The 21506-nt window shown below is 34.9% G+C and overlaps 2 protein-coding genes across 10 annotated transcripts in view; one reads left to right on the forward strand and one right to left on the reverse strand.

Annotated features, from left to right (window-relative positions):
• The first annotated feature begins 24 nt into the window (after positions 1-24).
• LOC101572252 (prolyl-tRNA synthetase associated domain-containing protein 1) lies at positions 25-1407 on the forward strand. The gene is made up of 2 exons (XM_004632432.2): positions 25-142; positions 862-1407. Exons 1-2 carry the CDS (start codon positions 59-61, stop codon positions 1291-1293), a joined length of 516 nt encoding a protein of 171 aa, XP_004632489.1. The 5' UTR covers positions 25-58; the 3' UTR covers positions 1294-1407.
• A 2811-nt stretch (positions 1408-4218) lies between these two features.
• Positions 4219-21506, reverse strand: part of Ccdc88a (coiled-coil domain containing 88A) — a 161713-nt gene continuing 144425 nt past the window's right edge. For 3 of the 9 annotated variants that reach the window (XM_023716399.1, XM_023716396.1, XM_023716395.1), the window contains 6 exons: positions 19105-19188; positions 17934-18134; positions 17101-17172; positions 15953-16033; positions 12994-13262; positions 11045-12816 (listed from right to left, as the gene is read on the reverse strand). In XM_023716399.1, the coding sequence (XP_023572167.1) occupies positions 11824-12816; positions 12994-13262; positions 15953-16033; positions 17101-17172; positions 17934-18134; positions 19105-19188 (1700 nt within the window). In that variant the 3' untranslated portion in view covers positions 11045-11823. Of the gene's footprint in view, positions 7752-8246; positions 8347-11044; positions 12817-12993; positions 13263-15952; positions 16034-17100; positions 17173-17933; positions 18135-19104; positions 19189-21506 lie in introns of those variants that run through there. The other 6 variants (XM_004632433.3, XM_023716401.1, XM_004632434.3 and 3 more) reach the window with 6 other exon arrangements.

Consider the following 21506-nt stretch of genomic DNA (forward strand, 5'->3'; position numbering starts at 1 on the left):
CCTCCGGAAGGGGCAGCTCTCGGCGTTTCCGACCTGGCGTCAACTACGTGGCTGCGAGATGGCGGGGACGGATCTGCGGGCAGACTTAGAGCAGCGCCTCGGCGCCCTGGCCATCCGCACGGAGGTTGTGGAACACCCCGAGGTGAGGCTCCCGTCTTAGGGGTGCTGCTGGCACAGCCGGGCCGAAGGGGGTGCCCACGGTGTCACTGTTCGGCGTGGTCGCTAAGGTCAGAAACCCCGGAGTGTGAAAGGGGACCCAGCAGGCCCAGCACAGGCTTCTGGAGTTGGGACCGTGAAGTTATCGCGAGGAAACTTAGCCTTTTCCACTTTGAATAATTGATTTACGTAACATTGAGAATCGGTGAAACAGCTGTCACATGGAAATCGTGTGCCTTTTGTCCACTTTATGTGTAGATAAGTTACTAGGATTGAACTGCTCACTCAGAGGCCAAGTGTCACTCAGTATATTGCCATATATTGAGGTTAAGGGTCTGTTTTATCAGTGTATGAGTTTATGCTTTTATGGATCAAGGCCAGGGGCACTCTACCAGTTATATCCCCTTCTCTTTCCTTGAATTTTTCATCCGCCTTCTGCCATAGCCTCCTAAACAGCACCACCACGCTGTGCACTTTTCATGACCAAAAGTATAAAAATTTTTGGAATGCAAAGGCTTGGCTACTCATATTCAGCACAATGGAATAGAAATTGCCTGAGGTCCTGAGTCATAGTTATTCGACAATAAGCTAAATAGTCTGTACCAGTTACTCCCTAACATTGTAGTTTTTACTCCATACACAGAATGCATAGGGATGTGTGTGCATATTATTTTACTTCTCAACTTCTCATGTGGTATTTTATAGGTGTTTACAGTTGAAGAAATGATGCCTCATATTCAGCATCTTAAAGGAGCACATAGTAAGAATCTTTTTCTTAAAGACAAAAAGAAAAGAAGTTATTGGTTGGTGACAGTTCTTCATGATAGACAAATTAATTTAAATGATCTTGCCAAGCACTTAGGTGTTGGGAGTGGAAATCTGCGGTTTGCTGATGAAACAGCCATGCTGGAAAAACTAAAAGTTGGCCAAGGTTGTGCTACACCCCTGGCGCTCTTCTGCGATGATGGAGATGTGAAATTTGTTCTGGATTCTGCTTTTCTAGAAGGTGGACATGAGAAGGTTTATTTTCATCCAATGACCAATGCTGCCACCATGGGATTGAGCCCTGAAGATTTTCTCAAATTTGTGAAGACAACAGGACATGATCCTATCATAGTAAATTTTGATAAAAATTAATTGGGCTGGTGTCTGTTTGCCAAGGACAACCTAGTAGACTTTAGGTTTGATCCCCAGCATCACAATGAAATGGGAAAAAAAACCCTCTAACTTGGGTAATGTTTCAATTTTTTTTTTAAGAGTGAATTTCTTTTTTTAGAATGTATTTCATTGTTGCAGGGCTTCACTAAGCAGCTTGGACTTGTGGTGATCCTCCTGTTTTCAGCCACCCCAGCGCTGGGATTACAAGTGTGTGCCACCACAGCGCTGGGCATTGGAAGGCTGAGCCTGCCCTGGAGGCGGGACTGGTGCTACATTGTTTATTCCTTTTGAGCAGCTTCTTTGCCTTTTACTATAGCTACTGTACCTTTCAGATTCACTCAGGTAAATAAAAGGAGACAACACGATGTTTACACATGTGGGGTCTGATTTATTTCACTTATGAGTATAGCCTCCAGCTGCATCCATTTATCTATAAAAGCCTTGAGTTTATCCTTCATTATAGCTGAGTAATACTCCATTATATAAAAATACACATCTTTCTTATCCATTCCTTAGTTGATGGATATTTGGGTTGTTTTCCAAGATTTAAGCTATGACAAACTATTCTGCTATAAACATGAGTGCTCATATATGACTGTGGTATGTTTTTAGTTCTTTTGGAAAAATTCCCAGAAGGGGAAAGCTGGGTCAAATGGGACTTTCAATCCCAGATTTTTGAGGCAACTCCAGTCTGATTTCCACAGTGGTTGCTATCAGTGTACACTTGTATCAGAAGTGGTTACTTTTTCCCCATAGCCCCTCCAATGTTTGTTATTGGTTGATTTCTTAAGTCTTGTACTTTCAATCTAGAAACAAACTAGGGATGGAAAATTGTAATACTATTAAAATCACATTTTAATACTCAAGCATAATACACATTATGCCATTAAAATGTATTTGTTTATATTCAGTCTTTGTTCAGAGGTTAGAAATGTGAACATACTGTACAAATTTCTTCTGTCCTATAACCTATTTTCTTGTCCTATTTCAGTATTTTTATTTACCCCTTTAAATGTGATATCTGAGCTAGGAAAATAGTCTTGTTCTAGAAGCTAAACAATATGCAAAAATCAGAAAATTTGAGTTTTCTCTTAATACTCAAAAGCTTTTCTTTAGGTGAGCTGATACAGACTAAAACTTTCTCATCAAAATTTTCATATTTTCCTCTAGTACAATAAATTTTTTGTTTAGGAGTACTAGAGATTAAACCTTGGGCCTTTGTACTAAGCTACATTCCCAGCCTTCTAACATTTTTTTTATTTTGGAAAGTTTATTAGCTGAATCAGTTAAGTAGCCAAGGTAAAGCTTGAACTTGTGATCCTTCTGTACAGAGTTTTGGGATTACACATATGCACCATCATGCCTAGCTACTGAATGGTATATTCCTTTTTGTTGTTTTTTGTTTTGTATTTTAGGGAAGGGTCTACAGGGTGTTCAGGGTCTCACTACTAGATTGGACTTGTAGTGATCCACCTGTTTACAGCCTCCCAAGAGCTGAGGTTACAGGTGTACACGCCACCATGCCCAGTCTCAGTGCACCCAGGGGGGCAGGGCCAGCCTGGGAATCGAGCCCTCAGACAGTGAGGCCTGGGAATTGAACCCTCAGTGCCTGCGCCTGCTTGCAGGTGTTTAAATCTGCTGAGCTATTTGGCCAGCCCGAATGGTGTATTCTTAACCCCACTTTCCTGTTTGATTCTTCAAAAAATAATTTCTATATAGTAAGTATTATACTTACCTTTTGCTACTTTTTATTACTGGAAGGCAAAATAAAAGTGATAGCCTTATTTTAAGATTCCACGTTTTTACCTACAAAAGGCTATTTCAGGTTCTTTTGCACATAAAGGAATAGAGTCATACAATTTGAGGACCCTGACTATCTTGTCTAATGGTGAATACAGGCCCAGAGAGACTGCTTTTAAGGACACAAAGCCAGTCACTTGCCAAGTAGGGGGGAAAATGAAAGATTAATTTGTACAGCCTATTAGACTAGTTCTCCCTTCTCTGCCATTTTGCTTACCAAGTTTTTAGTTACCTGTAGTCAACTGTAGCCCAAGAATATTAAGTGGAATGTTCCAGAAACAGTTCTTATGGTGTTCTAAGTAGCTAAATTAAATTTCTTGCCATCCCATACCATCCTGTCAAGAATATGAAGTCATTCCTTTGTCTAGCATATCTGTGCTATCTGTACTACCTGACCATTAGTTACACAGTTTTGTTGCCAGATGAACTGTGGCTTAACTAGGTGGTGTTCCAGCTGGTGGTCCAAGTATTTAGTAGTCTAATGTTATGTCACAGTTCTCCCTAGGTCATTATACCCACCTCACTTCATCTTATTACTCAGGCATTTTATCATCTCACAATATCATAAGAGGAGTATAATACAGTAAGATCTGGAGAAAGGCCATATCATAATTTTATTACAATATACCATAATCATTCTATCATTACCATTTGAAGTATGCCTAACTTACAAACTAAACTTTACCATAAGTATATACAGGAAAAAAGTATATGTAAGGTTTGATACTACTAGTGGTTTTAGCATCCATAAATGTCCTGGAACATATCCTCTCTGATAGAGGACAACTATAGATCGTATTTTTTATTTATTTTTGAGACAGGGTCTTGCTATGCTGTTCACACTGGTTTTGTGCTCACTTTTGTAGCCCCCAGGCTGATCTGGAACATGAAAAATCCTCTTGCCTTAGACTCCTGAGAGCTGGGATTACAGAGGTGTGCTACCATGCCAGGCCCTAGGCTGTATTTAAAACTGCTGGGGAAGAGAATTGACAGATTGTCTTTTCTTTTCTTTTTTAAAAAATCTTTTATTTATTTGGTACAGGGTCTCATTACACAGCTTAGACTCATAGTGAACCTCCTGTCTCAGCCTCCCCAGTGCTGGGATTACAGGCTTGTGCCACCACATCCAGTTTTGGTGGCTTGCACAGCATTGTGCCCAGCATGGTATGCGGAACCAGGGATCGAACCCGGGTCCTTGTGCTTGGCAGGCAGGCACTTAGACCACTGAGCTATCTCTCCAGCCCAAGACTGACTGTATTCTTTTTCTCCCCAAATCTAACACCCAAATGATTTGGACAAAATAATGTAAACCAAGTTATGGGTTGTGTCTGAAAATAATTCTCCAGGGCAAAGAGTAACAGTTGGCTAAAATCATACACTTTTAAAATGATTACTAACCACTTGTTACAAAAAAAAAAAATCACCTCTGTTTTATTTTTATATCAGTTTGAAAAATGAATATTAATCCAACGTAAATGTTTGAGAGACACTTTAAAATGAAAATGTTTTAAAAAGACAAACAACGATGTTTCCTCAGTTGGATTCTTGTGGCTGGTAATAGTTACTGTCAAGTAGTAAACATTTGCCATCCAACTCCAAATCCCTCATTAGCATTTAATTTTAAAGGAAATGTTACAGCTTTTATATTATTTGGTATTTAATAACAGTTGTAAGTACAATGACAGACACTGAACAGAGAACCCTCAGTAGAAAAGAAAAGACAATTTAAAATTAAGCTCTGTTAAACGGTGCTGTAAGTGCAACATTATTAAGCATTCTTTTTTAAGGCATTTTCATTGTCCAGCTATCTAAACATGTGCATCAAAGTTTATATTATAAAATGGGTTCCTTTTGTATTACTCAAAGTTTAAAAAAAAATCTCAGGACTAAGAATAGCTGAAAAGAAAAACACATTCACTACTTTTCTCATAAAAAGTAATTTAAAACACAAAAGCAATTTAGCATTCGTAGTATTCCCCATTGTAATTCCAGATCTGGTACAGTACCATTCTCACTTCCTGATAAAGATGGGTAAGACAGTACAGGCTGCAGTGCTTCATCTGTGAAGTGACTGCAATTCTGTAATGTGCACAGTGATTTTTTTTAAATTAGGCTTTTACCGTGCCTTGCATGAAAGGTGCTATATATGAACTTTTCTTATGAACTCTTTGGTTATCATCAATTCAAAAACTTGGACCACAACATTTCCACATGGCTAGATCTGAAGCACATTATTAGAGTTCTGGGCCAAAGCTATTACCCAGTATATTGAATTTTTCAGTTTCCTGAGGGTTTTAGATGTTACTTTAAATTACAGACAGATACATAAAACCATCCAGGTCCTACTGAGGAAAATGGTCCTGGTTAGTTCCAGCTGGCTGTACTATTTTGTTTGGCAGAAGTTTATGTAAGGGAAAAGAAAGGCTTCCTATGAAGTCTGCTTCTGAGGGTTACTTTTGGAGAAAGTAAAATACTCATGTGGTTATTATCTAGTCTTTTCTTGAAATGGCATGAAAAATGTGATTAATATAATTGAGAATGTTTGAATTTTTACTGTCCCAGTGTATTCCCTTGGTTGTTTCTTTAGTTGTCCTTTCTCAGGACCAGTCTACTCATATTTAGTACTTCACAGGTTGTCATTCGGCACTTCCTGTTGAAGCAGTAACGTTCTGGTTAACTCAACAGATTCTCTATTAGGATTTTAGTATTTTGTAGACGTCAAACATATTACACACTCTGATTTGGGCCACCTCGCACTTACTAGGTTTCAGCTTTCAGTAATTCTCCTCAGATGTGTCCTAGTTGTGCAAATTAGATGCTAGTTAATATAAATCTAACTTACCCACTTAGTGTATTTAGCTAAAACAATTTCTACATTTATTTTCAACTTACTCAACCAAAAATAAATTTACATTTTTTACATCAAGTATCTCTAGCTTTCCATGATACCCATTTACTAATTTTTGATACTGAGTCCACGGAGTCATGATAGATAAAAGTCTAGAGAATATACTATTAATATTTTTGTTGTGCATTATTTGTATTTCAGTAAGATTCCTTTGTATTTACATTTACATAGCACCTTTCATCCAAAAATTTCAAAATCATAATATTACTTGGTGGTAAAACCTGTATTAATGGTAGTATTGAGTTAATAAAACCAAGTTCTCTAACTTCAATTTCAATTCCTGGTCTACTAAACATGCTTCTCTTTTTTACTGATCATCTTTCCAAAGATAAATATACACACAACATTGCTACCAAACAGAGATGGGGGTAAGGGGTAAGTGGGGTGTGTTTCATGGCTACTGGGTTAGTGATACACAAAGTTTATAAATCATACATTATGGAATATGGAATAATTCCCGAAAGTTCTTTAGAGCTGGTAGTAAGAGCCTAAGAAGTATATTGTTAGAATAAAAATAATAACATCTCATTTCAGAAGATTATTTTGATATTTAAGTTAAATAATGAATTTGCACTAAGAAGTATCAATGCATTTTTTGGACTTTATAAGAAAATAAAACTGTGCTATAAAATTGGAATTACTAAAAAATTGATGTTTCTCTGGGTTAACTAAATCTACTTTTTTGTGCTTCTTCGAAATGTTTAAGGTAACAAATGCATACAAATATTTCAAAAGTACCAATAATAGTTACCAACTTTAATGTAATATTATAAAGGACAAAAACCCAATAATTCTTATTAATAAATGATAATAAATGACTTCGTGGCAAAATGCAGATCATAGTACATTATTTACATTATTATTTTTTTTTCCGTATGAAAACTTCTTAAGCAATAGTCAGCTCTTAAGTTAAAAAAAACACACACATACATAACAAAATAGCAAAGAAGTGAAATGAGTTAAAGCACAACAGTTTTATCTTGGGGATGCCAGTTGCTGGAAAACCATTTTACTAAAAAAAGTTTCAGAAAAACACTGTTATCTTGGATCCATGTATGAATGCTTAGTGCAGCTTAGTGAGGAATATGCACAGGTTCGTAGAACTCACTTTTTAGTGCCTACATCTCATTATGGAGTTTTCAGATTTATCGTATAACTGAATTTCTTTTGAAGTGCATCGAAATAATTGCTTTAAAAAAAGTACCAACACATGCAGTCTGCTAACCAAGAAGGCTCTGACATGCTAAAACGACTTCTCTGTACCTTGATGTATAATACATTCCACAAAATACTACAGGTTTAATTTAGATTTATACAACTAAATATAAATGGATAACTTTTGACTAATACTTAGCAGGAGCATTAAGCAAACATAGATAAATTCATAAACAAATGATGAAGAAAGTAGATTGTATTTGGAGTACTTCTTGTAACACTTGGCCTCAAAACATTTGTGATCTTTAGTGAGAGAATGTCCTTTATTCAGCAGAGCTTAACAATACAATGTCTAATGAAGTCCTAAAACTTTCTAAGACTTTTGGCAGTTGAATCCAGTAGTGCTCCTTGATTCAAGGAAGGAATGAAGGTTTGTATTTCTTGCCTGCTCTATTCACGAAGGATTGTTTAAAGTCTTAAAAGGTTAAAAAAAAAATGGTTCTATAGTTGCTAGGTGTCTTGTTACTTCACAAATAAAGGCTTCATACTGAGAAACTGAAGGACATTTTTCTCTCTGTATTTCATTGGAAGGTAGAAAGAAGAAAGAAAATATAAGAAAAGCTTAAAGATAAGAGGGATATATACTACAAAGCAGCCACTATAAGAACATGAGCATGCACCAGGTATTTCTAGGAAATGAGAGTGTGACAGAAAATCAGAGACAACTTTTCTTTGGTTCTTCAGAGAATAAACATCTAGTTTACTCTAATCAGTTATCAAGAAAATTGTGGAGAAATTATTCTCCATAAAAAGTTATTCTATCATAAAAAGATTTCCCATTATTCACTAGTTAAATTAATTTTAAACTGATTTAAACCTCGTTTCCTACACTGAGGCAAAAACCCATGGCAACGACTAATTTTGCTTTACTAGTGCATAGGTCAGAAAGCCAATTAATTAAGCAAGCAATATTTACATCCGTTAATGCAATGTGCACTTGCTCTCACTGAAGTCAGTTAGTTTATATAAATGAGACTAATCTCATTTACATTTTAAGCAGTAAACTCACCACTTGGCCCACATGTCATGTAGTGGGTAATAGAATTAGGAGCTTTGTTGCTCCCTAGACCTGCTTTTTGAATTTCTGCTTTCTTGTATTTTGTCCACATCTGCAGGAGAAAAGCATTTCATGTTATTTAGTCAAAGGTTACACAAACAATTCAAAAAAGATAAGAAACTAAAGAGCTATCATTCAGTAGGGGAAGAAGGAATCTATTGAAATTTATTAATCTTATACACTTCTCACTGCTTGAGGCTGATTTTTTTTTTTTTTTGTATTTTAGAACTGTAACTAACATGAAAACCATTTTTGAGAACAAACTATAACATCTACAGTTTTTTCTATGAGGTCAGATAGACTTACATACTTACTATATTTATTTAGCTTTTTTTTTTCCTTTGGTACTGGAGATTGAACTCAGAACCTTGCGCTTGCCAGGCAGGCACAGTGCCACTGAGCTATATATCCCCCACCTTTTTTGTCTTTTTGAGGCAGGGTCTCGCTACACAGTTCAGGATGGCTTGAACTCACTTTGTAGCCCAAGCTAGCCTCGAACTCACAGTGATCCTCCTGCCTCAGCCTCCTGAGTGCTTAGATTACAGGAATGCACCAGCATACCTAGCCAACAATACAGTTTTAAAGTAAAAAAATCTTGTACACAACAGCAGGAGCATCCAACCATCTAAGAAAAGTGGGGCTAAGGCATGTTTTACAGGCAAGTGATATACCTGATTACACTGATTATACCTAAAATTGCTCTGTTCAAAGTTGGCTTAAACTGATACTATGTTTACAGTAACACATAAATCATATAGCTATAATCTCTAGAAATCTTAACACTGGAATATAAAAGCAATTCAGTCCTATTGTTTATAAAATTGTAGTACTTAACCTTAAATAATTCTTGAATAATCTTTTGTGAAATTAGATATTCATGGAAGTGTGTCAGAGAAAATAAGTGCAGATGCTTAACTGAGTCAGACTTGATTCACTTTTATCTTTCAAAAGTGTTGATCATGTATATTTTCATTTACAGCAACTACTATGCTGATCAAAAGAAAAATCTAGGAGACACTGCTTTCATATAATTTACAATTTTTTTTTTTTTTTTTTGCCACTAAAATTTTGATTCCTAGGATCCAGGAGTATAGCTGCATGGTGTAGTGCCTGCCTGGCAGGTGTGAGGTCCTGAGTTTAATTCTTGTCAGCACCCCACCTCCCCAAAAAAGTTGATTCCAAGTGGTACAAAGAAACACAAGTAAGACAATACTAGTGTTTGATTTAGGGAATTTTATCACCCATGGCAAGTGATGGTTTCTAAAGGAAGTGTGCATTGTCAGTCCCTAAAACACATGGACACGGTATGTATCTGGTGTTTTTTGGGAAAAATATATAATAAAATAATATATAATTAAAAAAATATATATATATATTTTAGTAGCGAATAGTTCCTTCCTGTAAGATTGAGTTTGTTAAATATTTTAAAATATAATAGCACATGATCTTCATGTATTTTGAATAAAGTTAACATTTTAAATTTAAAGTGCTATGGTCAGATGTATGGCATTTGAATTATTTGTGAAAAAAGATGCTTGATTCAATTTGGAAAAGAAATTAACATTAACTTTTATATTTGGTTCATATGTGGCCTCCATCTAATCTCAGCCATACCTACTATGAACTACTAGGTTATAAATAAAAAAGAATATTAGCGTCAGAAATATAGAAGTTTTAGGATTGACAAACAAAAAACTGACATAAAATAGAATGATGTATTTATGCTGAAAGTATACTAAAAATTTGCACTGAAATTTTGCAAATTTTCTGACTGTGCTAACTTGATTACCAATTTTTAGTACTAGCTATTAAAAATAAAAACCATATTCAATAATATAAAAGGGCCCTAGCTTCTGAAACAATCCTGTGTAAGGTACAAGAGGATAGCTTATTTCACAAATGATACAAATTTCTTTAAATAAAGATTCTCTGCAATTTTTTTTTGTCAAACAATGAAGTAATAAAAATATAAGTAATAATTCTTCCTCACTTAGTGACATTCAGCCAGGTGTGGTGACACATGCCCATAATCCAACACCGATGAAATGTGAGGACTGCACGTACAAGTGTGGCCTGTGCAACTCAGTGTCTTAGCAACACCCTGTCTCAAAATAAAAAGGACTAAGAATGGGAATGTGGCTCAGTACAAAGTCTCCTGGGTTCAATCTTCAGTATCATGACCAAAAAAAACCCCAAAACCAAAACCAAACAAAACAAAAAACAAAAACCCAGAACAGAACAAACAAAAAAGTCACATTTTAAAGGCATTCCAGGTGGCATAATATTGAGGCTATATTAAAATAGCAAAAACATCCCAGAGACAAAGCTACGATATATTCCTCTTCCTCCAGAGGTAAATCAAAATTACAGGATATTTAATATTCTAGGACTTAGAAATTCAAGTCTAGCTGAGTTCTGAAAGTGATATAATTTGTTTATGATAAACTAAGATAACTTGTTTATGAAAGTGTAGTCAGTTTGTAAACACTGTCTCTTTTTAACTAGAGTCTATAATTATCCTTAGTTCTGAAATTTATTCTAAAACCATACCTTTTTATTGGTTATATTTTATATGTTAGCATGATGTATTTATTTTTGAAATTATTTTAAGACTATAATATATATTTTAATAATTATACAAGTAATTTATACCATTTTATAAACTTAACTACCTTTTTGGAAGAGAAGCAAAAATACAAATTTTCAATATGCTGTATATGCTTTATTTTTAACTCTGTATTAAAAAAAAAACTGGAAGAACTATTGTGTTAACTGATTCCAAGCAAGTAAGTCATCTTGAAAGATAATATAAATGCTCCTAGTCACTGTGTTAATCACACTTAAATTTGATGGAGTTTTTTTTTAAGGAATAACACTGCATTTACAAATATTAACAATGTTTTAGATCTGGATAATGTTTTATTATTATGGGCATTAGTTAAAATTTACTATTTGTAGTGTTATACTGAATTATTTGCTCTCTGAAAATAGAAGAAGGACAAATGGCATAATTAAATGACAAAAGGAAATGACACCTTTTTACATATTTTCCTTATTGCTACTGTACATGTGCAGTATGAAATGCACATTCTTGGATAATAGCAGAGGAACAGCAAGAGGGAAAAGGAGGGGCAGAAAGTTGGGAGGAAATGAACATTCTTTTTAGAAGCAACAAAGCAAATACGACTTGGAAATGCCTCTTTGATAATGAAACATGCAAACTTTTAACATGCCTCTGGATATCAAAGTAATAACCTTATATCAAGTGACAAAATATGAAGGAAGAGAACGTATGGTTGACGTTTTTAAAGGCATGCAAAAGATGTACAATATATTTGACATATCATGCAGGTTTTGGTGTGGGCACACATTCATGTTTATATACATGCCATCATGTACAACTGAAGACTATGCAACAATCTTAAAATTATAATCCTAGCGAAATGGTACTTTACAACAGTAGCTCTTCAAATGAGATTAGAGAAGTGTAATGCATATCATATAACATCAATATATTATGCAGTTTTAATCATACACAACCATATTCATACCAAATAGTTTGATTATCTTCAGAAACCAACAATGCAGCTTCTGTGTCATCAGGATAGAGGCATGCAGGAGGGATACGATTACTGCTATCTACACAGGACTGGGTGTTATTGTCACTTGGGTTCTGAGCCTCAGAGAACTGTCCATTACCTTGGTGTACAGCTTCTTCCACAGAGGCAGAAGCCTGGTTTGTTTCTCTAGGGGTTAGCCTGAGAGGTAACCCACTTATGTTACTAACTAATTCTGTGTTGAGGGATAAGAATGGCTGAGATGAGTGAACCACAGCAAATGATTCTATGCTATCTTTACATGATATTCCAAATATGTCATAAGGCATGTTAGTAGTTGAAAACGTTTGGTTGAGAAAATATGACCTTTTTGTTCTTGAGTTTTTAGTTTGGGAATATAGAGATTCCGGCAAATCTGCAGCTAAGTCATTTTGGACATAAGAACCTACACTCTGGCTTAGACCACTAAGCTTGTGAGAGGGTGACTGGTGTAAAGGGTACTCACTAGATGCTGCAGTGATGCTGTTATCAGCAGCAGGCTGTGAAGAGTCAATGGACACCGGTAGTCTACTGTCCTTGGTCAAAAAGTCATGGATGCTTGTCCTTCGTGTAGTCCCTTCAGCTGTTGAGATTACACTGCTTGCACGAGGTAAAGTGGCATAAGGGTTGCTATCTTTTGATTGTCGAGATACAGAGGTTTCTTTTACAAATTTTATCTTTCCTTGAGTTCCTGGTGTAGGCTTTCCTGCAGAACTAATGACGTAGGCATCTTCAGTCTTTCGAGAACCAGCTCTCACAAACTCAGGCTTTGTTGTCCGTCTATCACAGAAGTCCCCTGGAGTTTTTCCACTTACTGACCTGGCCAGACCACAGCTAACTGGCTTGTCTTTTCCCAAAAAGTCAGAAGAGACAGACAAACTTTTCATTACTTCATCTAAAAGATTCTCTTGACTTGAAGATTTTAACTGTTTAGAAAAATCAAAGCAGGTAAATAAAATTATTTTGAGCTCCCTTATATATTGAACTATACAATATAAAGTTATCACTTAACACTTTATAATTTAAAAAAACTCTATCAAGTTCAATATTATAGACATTTAACTTATATTTATCTAAATAAGGTCATCATACACAAAACTAACCTGTATTGAGGTAAGCTTGTTACTTTCTTCTAAAAATTGTTGCAGAGTAACGACTTCACTTCCAGGTGAACCAGTTTTTATCTTGTGGTGTGTTCGAGTTTCTAATGATTCTGGAATTTTGTGCTGAAGCACTGGACTTGATCTGGCCTGTCTTTTCAAGTACTGGATTGGACTACTTCCACTGCTGGACCATGCCTCATAATCATGAAGCAGGCTGAATTCTCCACTACTGTGGCTTTGTGGCCTGCTTTGGTTATTAACCGCACCTGCTTTAGGAGTAAATATTGTATTGAGACTTTAATAATAGAAACGAGATTATTGCATGTCATAAAACTTACTGAATTTGTTTCTAGGGCTCTCATTCTATGAACAGCCAAACTTACTTTCAAGTTTTATATAGAAATGCTTAGTAAATCATGTTAAACTTTCATCAGACAGCTTGCTGCTTTATTTTGGCAATGTGACCAATATTCTAAGTTCCACAAAGGCTAAAATGTGCTTTTACCACTATACTTGGAGCCTAAAGGAAGCCTCATGTAAAGAAGGCACCTAATATACTGAGGACTAAAATTCAGAGTTGAATGACTGCAAAATACTATGCAATTTAGAACAAGAACATGATTACATTAAGTTATTTCAGAATGTTAAAATCCAAAGCTGTTTTAAATGCAAAACTAAAAATTCTATTCTCTTTGCCTTTTTATGAAGTCCTCATTATTTATTTGAAAGGTTTTCTGTTTATTGAATAATCTTAACACTTTTTGTCTTTTTTCTATTTTTAATTTTTTAAAAATTTATTTTAGGGAGGGGTTTACAGGGTGTTCAGGGTCTCACTACTAGAGCCTCCCAAGAGCTGGGATTAAAGGCACGCGCCACCATGCCCAGTCTCAATTGCAGTCTCAGCATGCCCCGGGGGGCGGAGCTGGCACCGCAGGCTCAGGGACCCGGGCCCTGTGCCTGCTTCCAGGTGCTTTAATCCGCTGAGCTATTCGGCTAGCCCAACACTTTTTGAACAGAATTAGCATATATACAAAGGAAATTAAATGGAGAAATAATGTAATTAGAAAATTCTAGTACAAATATGAAATCAAATACATAGTATTTTCTTTTCTTTTTTTCTTTCTTTTTCTTGGTAGTACCAGGGATCAAACTCAGGATCTTGTGCTTGCCAGGCAGGCGCTTATGCTGCTGAGTTATAGCATCGGCCCCTATTCTAAAGATTTGAATCATGTGACGGTTTTGGCTTACTGTTGGTTTGGGGTCTATTTAGCCTTAAAAGATTCAGTTCAGGTGATAACACTGAATGAAAATTAGCTAGTTCTGGAATAAATCTCCCTACAAATGATACTGTCCTTAAAAGAACTGATCTGTTTTGACCAATAGCAAAAGTTATTTTGGTAAGTGGGAAGGTTGCATTTTCTGTATTGATGGTACAATTTTCCATGGTTTTTTAATCATACAGTCATAAAAAAAAAAAAACTGTCTCAAGTTATGTAACACACAGAAATAAGATTTTTCTGAATTTTAAAAAAATATTTATTTTAATTTTTGGTACCAGAGATTGAACTCAGGATCTTACGCTTGCCAGACAGGCATGTATGCTGATGAGCTATCTCCCTGGCCCTGAAATTTCTAAATGATAAGAAAGTCTTTATATATATTTTCAGAGCATATTTTTCTACCGGATGTAACACAACTGTAAAATGAAAAAATTAATTTCCTCTTAAAAGCATGTAGTTCAGATTATTGAAATGAAATCATAACATGGTAAATATTAATACTAAATAACTTTATAACCTTGTAAGGGATTAATGTACTCTTTTTTTATTTTTTATATTGAGAAATAAATATGAATGAGACAGTTTCACAGCTGATTAATAGGCCAGTTTTGATAATCAATACATTGTTATCTTCTTAGTGGATCCATAGTACAAGCAGCAGACAGGATATTCTGTCCAAACACTGTTAGTACACCTTAATGTACTCTTTATAATTTTAATAATTGTGGACTATAGGAAATAACTATAATACACTGGTTAAACAATTGGAGAATTGAAAAGGCAGCATATCTTCAAGGTAAAACATATTAGTCACAAAACTTTCAGACATTGATATGAAAACTTCAACTTGGAATGAATATTAAAAAATTAAGGAAGTCAGGCATAGTGGTACAATCCCACTACACAGCCTATCCCACTACTGCAGTCTGCAATCCAGCAATTAGGAGGCTGAGAGAGGAGTTGGTGAATTCAAGGCCAGCGTGGGCAGCAACAAACTGAGTTCAAGGCTATCCTGAAGGGCAAGACTATGTCTCAAAAACAAAACAAAACAAAAAAGAAACAAAATGATTGAAAAAAACTTCAAATAATTCTTTATAGATGTCATAATGTATCCATATACCTTCCGCATACCCCCTGGGGAGAACTGCTTTTCAAAAGGAAAAGCAAAAAACTTCCCTTTTCTTTTACCTACACTAATCTAGAATACTTGTGAAGTATGAGTAATGTAAATTTAATGTACATGCATAATGAGAAAATTAAGGACAGTCATTTTAAATATGAGAGACAAAATGTAAGTAAAGTAAGGACCTCCATACAATTTTGCAGGATAAAGACTACAATAAGACTATTTTATCAGTGAAGATGAAAAAATGAAACCAAAGAACTGCTCCTGTTTTTACATTTGTATACATTGAAATACATCTGTATTACAATGCAAAATATATAAATGTTCCAAACAGCTATATTCAAAACATAAATGACGTGGACTTCACACTTTACCTCAGAAACTCTTTCCACCTCCAACATCTTTTTCTCACTCTCTGGTACTTGGAAATCTAACTTGGGATTGTACATATTAGGTGTGTTCCCTACCACTGAGCTAGCCCTAAGCCCTTATCCCATTTTTAAATATTATTGGAAATGGATGGAGAACATTAATAAATTTACCTACAGCATACCTTTAACTTCATGGAGTGAAGCATTATTATTACTATTGCTAGTGGATGTTCTGCCACTATCAAGGCTCGCTGGTCTTGAGGCTAAATGAAAAAATCAGGAGACAGTGTGATAAAACTTACAGCTGGTAACAGTGAATTTACATTCTGATCACAGAATGTTTTGCAGAAGTAATCATGCATACTGTCACAGGCCGAACAAGTCCACAGAGAGGTGAATTGTACAGATTAGAAAGTAAACACATTTCTAGATAGTTTACAATGACAGTGCCAAATGGGATACTTACCAAAACGTTGACATTCAAAGAAGAGAACATGTGCATATTTATATCTGAATATGATTTCTAGATGGATACTACATCTACTCTGGATGAAGAATGACATGTTCCCTCAGTCATATCAAACTGCTAGGGATCAAGCCACTTAAGACAGATGAGACAAGAAACTGCACAATGCAGGGAAACCATGAAGAGGATGAATATGAACATTTACACAGTTAATGTCATGTATTTCTATCTATGCAAGGCAAGCGGTTTTACAATTAATCTTGCCCTACAGTACTTCTTAAAATCCTGCATACACCTGAAATTCCTTTAACATGTTATCCATGGCCGGGGAGATGGCTCAGTAGAATAAGCGCTTCCCTGGCAAGGGCCTGAGTTCAATCCCCGGTTCCGCCAAAAAACAAAAAAACAAAACAAAACAAAAAAACCAAACCAAGAACATGTTATCCATTTGTTAATAACAATAATTTAGTTTAATGATTTTAAGATGGAAATTTAAAAACTTAAATTTCTGAACAGTGCAGAAAATGGTTTTTTAAAAGTTCGTTCTTTACTAAAATATTTTTAAACTAGTGGTAAAACAATTTTTATAACCAACCTTATATAAAATGGCAACAAAATTATCTTTGAGGATTGTGCACACATACTTTCTAAGTGACCTTGATTAAAAAGGGGAACATTCAGATGAAGAAATAATCACTACAGGACAAAGGAAAGTATTAAGTTTGAAGGAATGGTAGAAGTAACTCTGAGATGCAGGACAAGAAAACATGCTTGCTGGAGATGCCACATACACCTACTTAAATACAAAAATCTCAGCACTTCCATTAAGAATTTAGCATGTGTTCTAAATAAAGGATTTCTTACCATGAACTCTTGATCCCGTACTAGAATCATCACTAATACCTTGTGGACTTATGTCTTCAAAGGATGTAGTATCTATATAAACAAAGTGGATATAAACGTATTTTTGTAAAAAAAAAGTTTCATTACAAAATTTATGCAGAATACAGAAATTCTTTATCACATATAAAACATCTTGGCTTAACATGTTTTATAGAATCTGCCAGAAACTATAACTAGGAGTAAAAAAACCCAACTGATTTACTTAGGGACAATGCCAGAAGCAATGCAAAAATCTCCCCTGTGATTCTGTAACATAAAGCAAGAATCTAGATTGTTCTGTGTGGTTCTTTGGTTGAAGCTGTAGTGTTTCAGTTTTTTTTTTTTGGAAACCCTCCCAAAATGCTATTTCCCCCTGTTTTCACACTTTACCTTGTTTATCTTCTTGTTAGTTCATTTGCTGTTAAAAAGGGAGGCCTAAAAAGATTTTATATATCTATGTAATTTTTTAAGTGTTTGGAAGTTTCCCAAAACCAAATTCAGATTGTTTTACTAATTTTTCAGATTTATTTTATTTATTTTGTATTTTTAGGGAAGGGTCTACAGGGTGTTCAGGGCCTCACTACTAGATCGGACTCATAGTTATTCACCTGTTTACAGCCTCCCAAGAGCTGGGATTACAGGCGTGGGCCACCATACCCAGTCTCAATTGCCGTCTCAGCGAACCCTGGGAGCAGGGCCAGCATGGCAGGCCCCGGGATCATCAGATTGATTTTTCAAAGAACACAGGAGAAAGCCAAATTAAAATTACTGCTGTCAACAGTTACACCACAGTGCAAATAGCAGACGGCCTATACCTTTATTATTAACCAACTGCTTGGATCTGAAGCCTGCAGAAGAGTTGACAGTTGAAAAGTTGATGGCTGTAGTAGAGAAGGCCATAGCTCCCAATTCTTTTCTCCTTTTACCCGTTGAAATATCATCAGGAACCTCCAAATTCTCAGTACTACCTGTCCACTGTCCTGCTAGGACCATGGACTGCACCAGGTCATTCATGGCTGGGATGCAAATGAAAGCAAATGAATCAGCATGGTTAATGTATTTGCTCTTATTTCTGTGTTGTATTATAAATGATTTTGCTTTTGTTTATGACTATGCAAATGGACATTTAAAAAACTATAACTACAAGGTCATTCGCGTTATGACATGCATTCAGCTGAATGAAATGAAGCCAAAGGCTGATAAATTTCAATACTTTTATCCCACCTTCACCCCTTTAAAATATAGTAATTTATTTTTCTAGGTATAAGTGCCATGCCTTTGTGCAATGATATGCAATTTAATTAGAAGCCTTCATAATGTGGTGTTTGGGGACAAAAATGGAATGAATTAACATGGAGAGCAATTCTTATATAGCATCATTATTGAAAATGAAAAAGAGTCCTTGGTCAAAGCAGGTTACTGAAGAAATAATTCATTTTTAAATCAAACAAGTACACCATTGAATTAAAACCTGAAAGAGATGATATCCAAATTGACATTTAATATGATTATGTAACTACTCAATCATTTAAAAGAAAACCCAGAATATTACTGTATAAATAATGACAAACATTTTCAGGGGTTATAGGCCATTTTATTTTTTATTTAATTTAGTTTATTAAAGAAATAATTATCTAATGCTAAAGGATTTGTTGTATTTTTCCTTAAGTAAATTTCTTTGGGAAAAAAATCTCTATGGCATACAAAATTAAGGATTTTATCTATCAACTTTCAGAAAGTACTGGAGATTTACAAATATATTGCATTTACTACTAAACAAATGCATGTATATGTATTAGTACAGACGTACATATAATGCAAATTCAGTGCTAGCTTTGAAAATATTCTTCCAGCTCCTTGAATTAAAGGAAGACTGCACTTTGCAAAATAAGAAATTGGTACAGTCCAGAGAAAGGTTAGGGGAAAAATTAGTAATGGAAGTCAGTGTAGTCATTTGAAAGAAGCTGAACTGTCATAAAGTCTTACACATAGAACGACGGTAGCAGGCCTTCATTTTGTCTTTATCCTTCGGTCTGTTCCTCAAAAAGGGCAGTCTTTTCAGTGCAACCACTTTAATGTCAGAGCATGAGGAAAAACAGAAACAGGGAAATGAAAGAAAAAAAGGAAGAAGAACAGATGGGAGTTAAATGTTGAAATTAAGGACAGAAATGAATGTTGAGTTTCAGCTATGTATGCTATATTAAAGCTATTATTCTCATGCTGCTGAGTGATAATGAAATATGAAATATGTACTTTGATACTTTAAAATACTTGGGAAAGCACTGAAGACAATGATGAGGAACATATTTTGATTTTTCTTTTTTTATGGAACTGGGGATTGAACTCAGGCCCTTGCGCTTGCCAGGGAAGCACTTATTCCACTGAGCCATCATCTCCCTGGCCCCAAGAACATATTTTGAAAGCTTAGATTGTATTTCCCTAGTTAAGTTTCCCTAGTTAAAGGTAAACTTTTAGAACTAGGCTACTGGTAGTTCATAATGTACACAATGAAAATGTACAAGGCTTTCAAGCTTCTATTATCAATCTTTTTAAGCTGTATTTTAGAAAAAAAAATTAGGAAAAATGTATATTCTATGAGTTATTTTAGTAATACAAAAAATCAGAGTGTCCAGATGTTTCAAACAATCTACAGAAACTCCAAAACTTTGCCTCGAAAATTTTCATTACTCTCCTCAACTTTATGAAAGAAGATAATTGGTTTAAACTGTATTCTAATGCATTACTTAACAGCAATGTGGAAATACATATTCTTTCAACCAAAGTCTCCCTAAAAAATAAGCAATTATTTTGGGTTCTTTTTACAAAATTTTGACTGGGAAGAAGGGAGAGAAAGAATATTTTGATAGTAATACAAGTTAGCATTAAGCCCTGGAAACTAAGGCATCCCAAAGCAGACAAAAATATATACAGCATTTAAAAAGCATTTTGAAGGATGCCATGCATGAAATTAAAAATCAAGGAAAGCACTGTACAAAAGAGTTATGTCAATTAAAGGATTATTACTCAAAAATTTTTAGTTATTAGAACAAAAAATTCACTAGATCACATACTTGTTTAGCTACATTTTTAGTAATATTTAAATATAAAAATTATTATTCCTGTTTGGAAAAGCATCTTAGGAGTTAGGAAAACAACCTGCATAAAGACTTAATTAACATATTATACACAGCCCAAACAGTTATTTTGTTTGTGGGGCTTGTCATCATCTTGTAAATAACTGAAACTCTTGATACACTGATAAGTATCATTCATTAAAACAAGTTCAATGAACACAGCTTTTAACTTGTTTGATGCTGTAAGGGAAATTTTGACCTATTTCTTGTCAAACTTGGTAACCACAGCTGTTTTCAATGATTAAAAAAAAAGTGAACTGAAACCAAAGCAAAAATGGATACTTAGCTCAAACAAAGCTGAGTGGTTGCAGCATGCACATGTTGTCATGTTTAGATTTTTTCCCCCCCTTTTTCTATTTTCAAAAGACTGCTTTACTGACAGACAGACACTCTTTCAAACGGGATAAAAAGAACTTTAAATGTGCCAGGGATAGAATGTGATTCTTTTTATGGCAATTATCTTGGAGACATATACTGTTCTTTTCCCAAAGCATACTTAAATTAAGGGAACACAAGTATTGCTAAGTTCTGTGTGTAAGAATTCTACAATTGAACAACTGTAGGAAAGAGGAGTGTTTTTTCTTGATTTTTACTCTGAATATTGCAGAGTATGAATGAATGACAGGTTTATATTTCAAACAGACAAGATGACCTTGGAAAAGACTGTTTTACCTTTCTTGTATATGTTCTCATGCTGGATGTGAAATATCTTCTTTTACTTAAAAACAATTTCTTTATGTCAGGTATTTTATAAGAAGATCTATTTGCCACTTTTAAAAAGAAAAATTTGAGATAATCTCTACAAAACAATAACTGCTAATTGGGTAAATGGGAGTAAATGACCTAAGACCCAGGATAACAATACTCCTGTGGCAATACGGGATTAAACTGCTTTCTGGAGACTAGGACATGGACAACTGTATGCATGTATACTTTTGTTTTTGTTGCTTAATCATGGAGTCTAGTTTTCAGAATGCTTTAGTTATAATCTGAAATACATGCTATAAATGTTTATTAGCTACCTGCTAAAATACTGTCTCTTTTTAGAAATAAATCGCCTAATACTAAAACACCTGTGCACAGGCCCTCACCTCATCTACCTCTGGGGGAAGAAGTAGCTGCTTTTCTTTGCTGTTTATTTCAAAAGAATGGTGTGTGTGCATGTGTTTAAAATTTCCTAATACTAATAATAATATGAGAGGATTAAATTATCTGGTTTATAAATTCTGTAAAAATAGTGACAATAAAAAAAAT

Source organism: Octodon degus, unplaced genomic scaffold (genome assembly GCF_000260255.1).
Source record: "Octodon degus isolate 3935 unplaced genomic scaffold, OctDeg1.0 scaffold00048, whole genome shotgun sequence".
Lineage (NCBI taxonomy): Eukaryota > Metazoa > Chordata > Mammalia > Rodentia > Octodontidae > Octodon > Octodon degus.